At 40.8% G+C, this 12,383-nt stretch overlaps 1 protein-coding gene across 1 annotated transcript in view; it reads left to right on the forward strand.

The window, feature by feature from the left end:
* LOC126267346 (E3 ubiquitin-protein ligase MYCBP2) overlaps positions 1 to 12,383 on the forward strand; it is a 1,244,949-nt gene that overhangs the window by 1,101,293 nt on the left and 131,273 nt on the right. Inside the window, exons 56-59 of the mRNA XM_049972469.1 lie at positions 2,380 to 2,529; positions 2,640 to 2,845; positions 7,417 to 7,522; positions 10,548 to 10,681. Of these exons, the coding sequence (XP_049828426.1) occupies positions 2,380 to 2,529; positions 2,640 to 2,845; positions 7,417 to 7,522; positions 10,548 to 10,681 (596 nt within the window). The remainder of the gene's footprint in view (positions 1 to 2,379; positions 2,530 to 2,639; positions 2,846 to 7,416; positions 7,523 to 10,547; positions 10,682 to 12,383) is intronic.

Here is a 12,383-nt window from a genome sequence, read left to right on the forward strand (position 1 = left end):
ATTAAAATAAGAAAAAGAAAGAACTTCATTGGGGAAAACGACATTATAGGACTGTGTTTTTAGAAACAGTTGCAATGTTTGGGTATGCTGAGATATGAGAGAAATCACTTGCACAAGGGGTGTTCAATAAATAATGAAATACATTTTTTTCAGCCAATTTCAGTTGAGAAAGTGCGGAACTTTTTGTTTGATGTCGCAGAATATTTCCATTTCAGTCCCTGTAGTTTCATGAAGTTCCGATAGGTGCAGTGCTATAAATAGCCTTCAAAATGGGATCTGTAATAGTAGTGCATTCCAGACAGAGAACTGTCATTGAGTTTCTTTTGGCAGAGAACCAGAGCATAATAGATATTCAAATGTGGTTGTAAAATGTCTACGGAGACCTGACAGTGAACAAAGCATGGCAAATCGTTGGGAGAGGCACCTGTCATCATCGCAACAAGGTTATACGAACCTGTCTAATCTCCTGTGTGTCAGCTGGCTACACACATTTGTGACTCATGTAATGTTGGAAAGTGCAAATGATTGGCAGATCCCAATCAAATATTTTGCTACTCAACTGGATGTCTTCATTGACAGTGCTGACACACTCATCCGCCAGTTGGGGCACTCAAAGGTATGTGCTCACTGGGTTCCTCACCACCTAACATAAGACCACAAATAGCAGCAAAGGACCATCTGTGCAGAGCTGCGTGTGCATTACACGGTTGATGGAGACAATTTTTGTGGAACATCATCACAGACAATGAAACAGGGGTTCATTACTTTGAACTGGAAGCAAAATGGTAATCCTCTGAGGAAAAAGTTCAAAGTCCCTCCCTCAACTGGTAAAGTCGATGGTGATGGTCTTCTAGGACCCTGAAGAGATTATTCTTTTCGATTTCCTCCCATGTGGTGCAACCATCAACTCTGAAGTGTGTTGTGCTACTCTCAGGAATTGAAGAAACAACTTCATTTTGTTTGCCACCACAGAACTAAAAATGAACTCATTCTCCATGATAATGCAATGTCTGTGCACCTGAGAGGAGCTCACAAAACTTCATTGGACTTTTCTTCGTCATCCACCGTACAGCCCGGATCTTGTACCTTCCGACTTCCATCCATTTGGCCCAGAGAAGGATGAAGGATGCACTCTACAGGAAGCAGTACACGGGTGATGGGGAGCTTATTGATGGAGAAAGACATTGGCTCTGCTCTCGGCCAGTAGTATGGTACCATGCAGGCATAAAGGCCCTCCCAGTAGGATGGCATAAAGCTGTCGCATTGCACCGAGATTACGATGGAAAATAGGGTTTTGTAGCCTAAAAGTGGAGAATACTGTGGTGTATTTGAATCCTGAATAAAGCCAAACTGGTTAAAAATATGTTGCATTACTTATTGAATACCACTTGTAATTTCTATGATTAAATGTACCGTGTGTTTTTAAAAATCTCACCTTTTTGAATATGAGTGCTCCCCAGCAACCTACGTACTTTAGTTTTTCATTAAGGTTATTTTGTTGTCCCTCTAATGAATATTGTTGTTGTTCTGTGAAAAATAGAAATCAACTTGAAAAATAATCATTCTGTTAATAAATGGGAGTAATCTGTTGAAATAAAAATGAATCACAATGATACTGGACAGACAATTTCTGACCCTTGGTTGTGTTCTGAAAAGGAGAGGGAGGGACTACAAATGTGTCTCTGACAGACAATTACAGAATGTTTGTATAGCATTCATCCAAAGCCCATGAAAGTCCAGGTGTTGAACTTCTCAGATAGTACTACAGAGGCCACAGTGTTTGTAAAGTATCCTGAAAGAATTCATATAAAGTAAAGTAAATGATACCAGAGAACTGAACGTGCTACTCCAGTTTATACGTGACATTCTGCACCAAACTGACAAAGACACAACTTCTAATTTATGTTCTCAGCTGAACCCACATTTCACATATCTGTTAGTAAATAGGCACATTTTACAGATTTAATGATCTAAGCAGTTTCTCACTGCCTGTGGAACATACACAAGATGATACTTTGTCGGAAAATCTGCTCTGTATGAAGACTGCTTAAAGATGGCGAGCATGTTTTACATCAGAATACTGTAGAGTTTTTTACACCATCAGATGCAATGTCTGAGAAGCAGCAACAACTTTTGATGTAACTTCATGTGCAAGCTTACTGTTGTATGACGCAGAAAAGACTATCATGGATCATCAGACATGGCCATACTTTGGCTCTGTGCTGTTTTGCATCTCATATGTATCTGAAGAAGAGTGGTCTGATATTACATCCCTTCCTGTAAATATACCACTTACCCTGTGTGTATGAAATAATCTACTATAAGCAATGTGTTGATTACATTGTATATTAGATTGTGTGCCATTGCACACTGTTACAGGCACTCAACTGGTTACTACGCACTGTAACTCAACCCACAAGTTTGCATGATCTGCTCTGGTGGTTTGTAGCAGCCCTGACACCAGTTCCAACAGACATGGAGATTGATATGGAGGATGAGGCCATTCGTCTTGATAAGAGAGATGAAACGGTATTGCTTTGATCAACTCAGTTCATGCTCCTTTGATTTAGAAAATAATAAAATCAGACATTATAAATGCAGTTAGTTGTGGAATTAATGTGTTTTTGCCCTTTGTACAGGACCTTCGGGGAGTGTGCGAGCATCCTTTGAGTGACATCAGCATTGCAGGTGAAGCTGTCCATCCTTTGCCATCTACTTTTCATACACTTCTGCAAACAATCGCAGATCTCATGCTGCTGTTGCCGATGGGTTCAGCATTACAACAGATGGCTGTGCGATGCTGGGGACTGCGCTTTACTCCAGCAGACCACGTGTTTTTGCACAGGTATTTCAACATTTACTTTCCTTTCTTACACTGTCAATGATAATAAAACTTGAAATTAAAGATAAACACACAGTTGATATGAAAGCAACATCTGAGTCTAAATTTACACACCATAATAAAAAATAGGGTAGGAGATAGATAATAGTTACATCCTGTTATTGTTTGAAAACCATACAACGATACTCTCCAACTAGGTATTTGATAGTGGAAAAAAGATATTTATTACTTCAGGATTGAATAAGACCACTCACTGGAAAGCAGAAGCATAGAGTTGTCAATAGGCACACACAAAGGAAATAAAACTTGCTAGCTTTCACAGTTATCCTTTTATGAGCACACACACACACACACACACACGCCTGTGCCCTTACATAATGACGGATAAAGTAACAGTGCCACAGATGTTCAGCGGCAGGTGAACTGGTCATGGTAGAGGTAGTGTCAGGTGCGGTGGATAAAGGGAGAGGGAAGCGGGAGGCAGGGAGAGAGACTGGTGGTGGGTGGTTAGCAGCTTGGAGGGAAGTGTCCGGTTTGGCAGATAAGAATGAGATGCAGGGTTGGTATGACTGTAGCAGCCGTTGGGAAGTGCCACATGCTGAAGGCAATGTGGGGATATGAATTGTGTGAGGATAACAGGAAGGAGGCAGGGGAAACACTTGGGTTAAGGATGAGGGCACAGTAGGTTACTTGGGATTCACCCAGTGTCCCCACATTCTCCACTCAACAGTTTCCCCTTCCTTTCTCCATTCTGTCATCTACCTAATTCATATCCACACATTGCTTTCAGTGTGAGCTGCTTCCTACAGCTGCTACAGTCATGCCAACCCATATACAGGTCACCTTCCCTCCCACATTCCTAGCTGCAAACTGACCACCTTTTTGCTAGCTGTTAGCCAGTCATCCCTTATCACATCTCCCTGCCTCTCTCCTCTCTCTACCCACCACACCCAACACTACACCCTCCACAAACATTTCTTACTTGCTTATTTACTCACTTACTTACTCCTCACCTCTAAAGCCCTTGAAGGGCTTTGGCCTGCATCGCAATATACTGCCATTCTATCTGGTCCATGGTTTTTCCATCTCCATCCTCCGACACCCAGCTTTTTCATGTCTTCTTCAATTCCATCCACCCATCTCTTTCTGGGACATACTTTCTGTTGTCTGTCTCCAGCATTGTCAGCAAAAATCCTCTTATATGTTCTGTCTTCCTCCATTCTGACCATGTGTCCTGCCTACCACAGCCTTTTGATGGTGGTGACAGTCTTAGTTTCTTCAACAAGTTGTTCTGATACTGCATTTGTATGGATGCGCCAACCTTTTTGATCATATATTAGGCCATATATCTTATGCAGAACCTTTCTCTCCCAAGTGCTAAAGATCCTTTTCCTCATTTGCAGTCATGGTCCACATCTTGGTACCATACATAACAACTGGTCTTATAATTGTTTTGTCAATGAGGATTTTAGCTTTCTGTGATAGAAGCAAGCTGCTAAGCATGGCTAATGTGACAAAGCAGCATCTGTTGCCTGCTGCTATTCTAGCTTTCACCTTTCTGCTGATGTCATTTGTCTCTGTAAAGTCGGTCCAAGGTATTTAAAGTCTCTCTCCCTTTCAAACTCGTTGTCAGCTACTCTGAGATTTGGTGGGTTTCATTGGTCGGTCATTGCAGTATATTTGGTCTTTTCAACATTAACTATCAGGCCAGGTTTCCTTGTACCCCTTTTTAGTTGTTGATAGGCATTGGCTAACACAGCAGTGTTTCGTGTGAATAATTCCACATCATCTTTGAAGGCTATATACTGCAGTGATTGATTAAAGATGGTTCCTCCTCTGTTTAACTCTGTCTGACTTGTGACTTATTCTAGGCAGAAGCTGAATAGCAGTGAGGAGGTGTCGTTACCATGTCTCAGTCCCTTCTTCACTTCCACTTCTCTGGAGATTTCACCCTACAGTTTTACTTTATAGCAGGTTTCACTGCGGCTTGGAGAACATTCTACATGTAGTATGTAATAGGGGGATTCCTCGATAGTTGAGTCAATTTAATTTATCTTCTATTTTCCACTCCATTGGTGTGCTCACCTCCTGCCAGATGCCCAGTATTACTTTATGAATTGCTTTCACCAGTCTTTCCCCACTATATTTGAGAAGTTCCACTTAGATCTAATCATCTCCAGGTGTCTTATTGTTTTTAAAATCTTAATGACTTGTATCACTTCCTCCTGTGTGGGTTCTGGTGTTAAGACCTCTGGTCCATAGTAAGTTATTTCCACTAGTTCTTCTCGTACATTTATTTCTGGGTTCATTAGGTCTTGGAAGTATTCTGTCCATCTGTCATCCCATTCTTTACTCCTGCACATATTTGTTGTTGCTTGAAACCCAGCCTACATCTCTTTAATATTTTTGTGCATTTCCAGTATTTACTTCTCCTAGCTGTTCAATTTCTTCCATTTTTTTCTTTTCTAGTGCTCTTTTCTTCTGTCTGCAAACCCTCTTCTCATTATATTCATTCAGATTTGCTCTAGTTCTTCTAGTTCTTTTCTGAAATAATTTCAGATCTTCTGCCTATACTTAATTCCCACTAGATGATGGTCTGAATTGCATTCAGCTCCACATTGGCTCCTAACAGTGATTATGTCCTATGTGTGTCTCTAATCAATCAATATATGGTCTGTCTGATTTCTAGTTTGTCCATCTGCCAACATGCATGTTCCTTTGAGTATCTTTTTGTGTGGGAAACATGACTACTGACAGCCATGTTTTTGCTTGTAGCAAAATTTACAACCCTAAGTCGATTGTCATTTGGTATTTTGTGAAGGCTAAGCCTTCCTATATTTGTCCGATAGGCATTTCCTTTTCCAATTTTTTTTTTTATCATTCAAGTCTCCTATTAATATCTTAACATCATGTTTGGGGACATGATCGTACAACTGCTCTACCTTGCTATAAAATCATCCTTTTGTTGTCCATCTGCCTCCTCTGTGGGTGCATGTACATTATCATTGTTGTGTTGAAAAATTTCTCCCTTAGATTACAATGGACATCCATTCATTGATTGGTTCTAAGCACCACATGTTTCAGTTCTTTAGCAACCACAAAACCTGTTCCCAAGGCATACATCCTCCCACCACTACAAAAGGTAGTGAAATTTCCCAAGTCCATTATGTCACTTCCCTTCCACCTAATTTCATTTTTATACCATAGTTGTTTACCTGCTTTAGCAGCTGATGGAGGGTTCCAGCTTGGCATAGGCTCTGCGTATTCCAAGTTTCTACATACATATCTCTTATCCTTTTTTTGTTTGCTAGGTTGTCATCAGAATGTCTCTCTGGCTTATTCATTATTAACATTCGCAACAATTGCTTTTTACGGGGGAATGTAGTTAATCTCCCATGCAACCATTTTGGGTTGGGGGTTGCCCCTTACAGCTCTTGATAGCTGACTCCATTTTCAGAAGAACATTCTTAGCCTTTGTTGATCCCTCTACTGACTCCAGGGCAACAGTTGATGGTTGGGTTCTCCTCTGACTTTCTTCCATCCATTGGACTCCATACCTGCTGGTTTTGGTCCACTTCATGTATTTTATTTCCCTGGTACCCCCAAAATCTGCATAATGTTCCCCTATCTGCCACCTGGGTAGGCACCCGATGGGAAAACCAGAAACCCCCACATGGGACCACAAGCAGTTCATCTGCTGCAAAATAGCAGTGGCACTGTTCTATCGGCACCATGTATGGGTGTAGGCATTTCTAACAGTTTGTGTGTGTGTGTGTGTGTTTGTATATTTCGCTCTACCTTGTCAAAGGATAACTTGGAAAGCTCACAAGATTTCTTTCTTTTGTATGTACCTCTCAACAAATGAGTGCTTCTGCTTTTCGGTGAGTGGTCTCCTTTAATCCTGCAGTATGCACGTTGTACAAAAACTTTCCTACAACAAAAGATATTAATTATTATTATTAGGGTTGCTGCTGTTAAGGTGACCAGATTAAATGGTGTAGAATCAACTACCTGAGCCTGAACTTACTACAGTAGTGTCACAGTTTGTAGCTGGACCAAGGTGATTGATATTTTCTGCTAATATATTGGATCACTCTGACAGAATAGTGGGATAGCTCTCAATCTAGGAAATGATTAGTTTCTTTCTTCATTTCTGTCATAATGCCAATTATTCTTGTGTTAATGTTGTAGAAAGAAATCACTAATAAGGAAGTGCATGAATATGTTTAATGTTTACTTTAAGACTGACATTTGAATCACTGCCTTTCTTTGTCATTTGTTGCCATGTTATTATCTCTCAGATTTGTGGAATGAATAATTATAGTATTTGACATCTGTGTAAAGCAGATTTTAGGTACTTTGAAACTTTAGATTGTAATCTTGTGCTCTAGTTTGATTTTTCCAATATTTGTCTTACCTTTCCATGAATTGCTGCATTATTTACATCAGGATAAATTTTAAAAAGAACAGTTTTGTGTTATACATTATTTATAAACACTATGTCCAGTGTTCAGCTGATTCTTGTGCCTGCCTAACTGTTTCACTGTAGAAATATTTACATCTGTTTATTACAGGAGCCATGTGTTCAGCAATATCAGCAAAATTCTTTCCCGTTCGGAAGAAGAACAAGATGAACTGAGTATGAGCATGCATGAGAGTCACCAGTCAACATATTCACAGGTATCATTTGTTAGGAACTGTACAGAGACAAAGGAATGAAGCAAACTTCTGTCATATAAGCACATACATAACTTAAGGTATTTTCAAAATGCATGAAACAACACAAAGTGAAGCAGGTGCCTTGGCAGTGTTGTGATGTGTGGCTTCATGACAGGATTTGGCCATGGGTGGCTTTTGTCATGTGTGATTTACTTCTGCGATGTCATACACAATGTGATTAGCTCATATATCAATAAGGTATGTACAGATGTTCTGTACTCTGTGGATCAGGCCACCTAACATGACTTGCAGTAATGCCTCTCATTGCTGAACAGATATCCTTTGGAAGTCAGCAATTGTTTGTGGTTTTTGTATTTAGTAAAAATCTCAACACTGGGCCATAGCATATAGTGATATTGCTCATACTGCCATCGAATGTTTCCTCACACTGAAATTTTCTTCACAGCTGTGAAATGACATCCTAGACAACATCCAGCCACCAACTACGTACATTGACTGTGGCCAACCTTTAAAAAATAAATAAATAAATAAATAAATAAATAATAGATATCCAGTTGTTCCTTGTACTTAGCAGCTAGGCCAACCCTATATGGTCAGTCATTATCATCCATCACGTGGAAACCATGTGCATATGCTCCCCAAAAATATGTACACGCAACTACAAATTGCCATTCATGTAGACAGTAACCATCCCAATGCCCCTAGAAAACTGAAAACTCAGTAGCTGATGTGTTCATAACATGAAGCCATTCCAGATAAGAACACTGGCACTGGCACATCAAAAAGCAAAAAGAGGAAGGATAATTAGAGTTTAATGTCTCATTGACAATGAGATCATTAGAGATTGGGGGACAATCTCAGATTAGGGAAAATGTGAAGGGAATTAGTCATGCCCTTTCAATACAATCATCCTAGAATCTGCCTCAAGAAGTTTAGGGAATTCACAGAAAACCATTGTTCTTGTGAATGCAAGTAGTATGCTAACCAAGTGCCACCTTGGTCAGTACTGCCATATCAGTCATTTTCCATAATACAGTAAGTTTGCAAATCTTCCAGTGGCAAACCAGAGAAACAGAGGCAAGGCTTGCTCTCGAGGCTATACAGAAACTTACCTGAGAACAGGACTGTGTCCCACTGTTTATGGGCCCACTTGCAGTTACAAAGCAACATAGTGCCTTTGTGTGAAGAAAATGTGTACGGTAAAGCCTCTTAAAGGTGATAGTATGCAGTCCGACAGCATATAATGGACTTTGCCCGTACAGCAATATAATGTCTCCTCTCCACTTGAAATTATCTTCACAGCTGTGAAATAACATTACAGGTAACATTTAATACCATACTTCTTTTCACTGACTGTTCACGAATCTAACCTGCAATTGATCTGGCCATCTGTAATGTCATCTCTGTTTGTTTGTCTTGCCATTCTGCTTCCCTAGAACTGGGATAAGATGTGCTACACACTCAAAACATGTAGGACATAGTACTGTATTCATGATCACAGGATGTTGCAGGAACACTAATGGTCTCATACTGATGTACTGCATGTATCACACGTATCTGTACTGTCCTATTACAGTTTAATCTCTACAGTGTTACCATGATGTAACAGATTTTCATGAATATCAAAGTTTCCTTAACTTACGGGTGTGGTTGCATTATGATCAGCTCTTTCAGATGGTACTCTCATTTCTTTTCCTCACTGACAGTAGATCATTAGTTGAAAATAATTTAGAGTAAGGTAACAATTCACTAGATAGGAGAGGTGCTGAGTCGTCGAAAGGCACATAAACAAAACTGAAAACTTTGCTAGCTTTTAAAATAATTTGTTTTGAGATAGAGTAAACAAACATGAACAAAAATATTCATACACACATACCTGTATGGCTACATTGTACCAGCTGAATACAATGTCTTGGAAGTGCAGTTCTGCAGCTCAATTCGGGAGTATGTCGGATGGAGTGGATAAGGAGAGAAAGAAGGTGGAGAGTGGGAAGGAGGGTTGGAGGAGGGTGATTGGTGGCTAGCAGATAGTAGCAGGAGCACAGTATATGCATGTGGGAGAGAGAGGCAGCAGGTAATCAGGATAGGAGTGCAACAAGCGCACCAGCTCTAGTAGATTAGACATGCAGCTTTATGAAGCAGTCATTGAAATCAAGCATTTCATACCCAATTGTGCGTTCCACCTTTGGGTGGTCAACTTTGCTCTTGGCCAAAATTTGTTGGTGGTCATTCCTTCACCAGTATGGCTGATTGATGGTCATGCCCACATAGTTTTACCAGACATAACTGCTTTCCCAGGCGGTCCTTCCTATGTTCCTATGATGGAATAGGACAAGCCTGTGGCAGATCGGAGCAGTATGCACTGGGTGGCTGTATCGAGTAGGTCTCGCACCGGTGCCAGTGTCCATGTCACATTGCTATCCCATTCATGTGCTGCCTTCCTCCCAGGCATTAGTCACCCTTCCTCCAACATCTCCCTCTCCCCAGCTCCTTCTTCCCATCACCCACTCCACCTGACTCAACACCTCACCCCAGACAAGCTGCAGGACTGCAGTCACAGCAGAGTGTATTCAACCACCACAGTGTAACTGTACAGGTTTGTGTACACATATTCGAATTCGAAAAAGGGTTTCTCAGAAAGCTTGCAAAGTTTTCAGTCTCTTTTATGTGCCTTTCGATGACCCCCAGTGCCTCTACTGTTCAGTGAGTTGTTACCTTGACCCCTTACAGTATTTAAATTCAACCAGAACTTTCCAGAATCATATTTACATCATAAGTTATCACAATTTGTATCTGTTTATTTTATCATGAGTTCTGTTGATTCCAATAGCAGTGGAGTTGGTGGGATATGGAAGGAGTAAGTGTACTTGACTAATTTATACATTTCTGTGCATGGCTGAAGTCTGTTTAGTTTCTGTGCAAATCCTGTTTTGCTTTCATATTGTGGCCATGACATTCATCTCCATTTTTGAAAGGAGAGCAATATTGCCTCTTTTCTGCTCACAATCTTCTATCATGATTTCAGATTACAAGCTGTGTTGAAACATTGAAGGACTTGACTCCTAATATAGAAATCAAAGCATCAAGTCGACAAGCAATGGTTGGAAGCTTGACAGATAGTTCAACTGAAACATTTTGGGAATCGGGTGATGAAGACAGGTGAGTCACAAAAGATATCCCAGGTATCTTCTTTAATAACAGTAACAGAGAACAAACAGGAAAAGTTTTCTTTTATTGCTTTTTTGTAAACAAGCTAACAAATGTAGAATAGCATACTGTAATATAGCTTTGCAGGAGGTATTACTGTATTGAAGTGGTATTGAAAACTGTAGATTTTGTTTTAAAATAATCATGTCTAAAATGAAACATCAGTCAAATAAGTTATAGAAAACTTATATATTTACCAGGTCAGTCACCTTTCTTTTGTGTGCGCTCCCCCCCCCCCCCCCCTTTTTTTCCTCAGGTCAGTTACCTTTCTTTTGTGTGCCCTCCTCCCCTCCCCTTTTTTTTTCCTCAGGTCAGTTACCTTTCTTTTGTGTGCCCTCCTCCCCCCTTTTTTCCTGTCCAACTGTTACTCTGCCCTCAAAACATTTATCTCTTTTCCCACTCACCGCTCTATGATTTTCTAGCTTTCTTCCTCTGAAGTTTTGCATTGGCTATCCAGCTGCAGTTCCTCATTTCCTCTTCTCATAAATCAGTCCTATTTGCCTCTTTCTTGGGTTGGTGGGTGGTTGGAGGGAGGAAAGTTTCAGTTAGTGTCCACTCTGTTTATGCAAACATACCTGTTACGTTACAAGATGGCATTTTCATATATAATTCTTCCCGCTTCTTTCAGTTATCTTTGTTCCAGTGTTACTCTTCTCTAAATCCTGCATAATTCTAAACACAATAGTCTCTGAATAGTGTGGGGTTTACCAAACAATATGTGCGGATGAATGAATGAATCAATGAGTTTTATGTTGCAACCAAGTGAGGTGGCGCAGTGGTTAGCACACTGGACTCACATTCGGGAGGATGATGGTTCAAACCCGCGTCTGGCCATCCTGGTTTAGGTTTTCCTTGATTTCACTAAATTGGTTCAGGCAAATGCCAGGATGGTTCCTTTGAAAGGGCAAAGCTGACTTCCTTCCCCATCCTTCAATAATCCTATGCGAGTGATGACCTTGCTGTTTGGTTCCCTCCCCCAAACAAACAAACAAACCAACCAACCAACACCAATGCAGAAAAATATATATATTTATTAAGCAAAGGATTATGCTTCGATTGATATCTAGGCTTGCAATAATATCATGAAAAGAATAGATTGCTGCTTACCATGAAGATGACATGTTGAGCTGCAGATAGACACAACAAAAGGACAGTTACACATTTCTCTTTTGGCCAAAGCTCTCTGTAGAAAAGAAAGCACATACACATTCACACAAGCAAGCACACCTCTCGCATACATGACTGCTGTCTCCAGCCGTGAATGCAACTGTCATGTTGACCAAAAGCAGCAATCCACAGTGGGGTGGGGAAGAGGGAGGGATAGCAGGGTATGTGCTTGGGGAGAGGAGAGTACTATCTGGCAAAGTATTTGGGGGACTAGATTGCGGTAGGATAAAGCTGCCAGGTGCAGTGTCAAAATGCTGTTGGTGTGGTGTGGGAGGTGGCGAGGGGGGAGGGGGGGGGGGGTGAAATGGGGAGTGGAAAAGAAGAGAGACAGAGAATGGAAAAAGGACTGGTGAGTTTTGGCACAATGAGGGTGAGGGACGTGAAGTGGGAAGAGGTGTAGGGCAGTGGCGGGTGGAGGGGAGGGGGCAGAAACTGTTAGGTGGAGGGATTGGGTTGATGCTGGGGTAATTTCATAACATCTGATTCC

Source organism: Schistocerca gregaria, chromosome 4 (assembly GCF_023897955.1).
Source record: "Schistocerca gregaria isolate iqSchGreg1 chromosome 4, iqSchGreg1.2, whole genome shotgun sequence".
Classification (NCBI taxonomy): domain Eukaryota; kingdom Metazoa; phylum Arthropoda; class Insecta; order Orthoptera; family Acrididae; genus Schistocerca; species Schistocerca gregaria.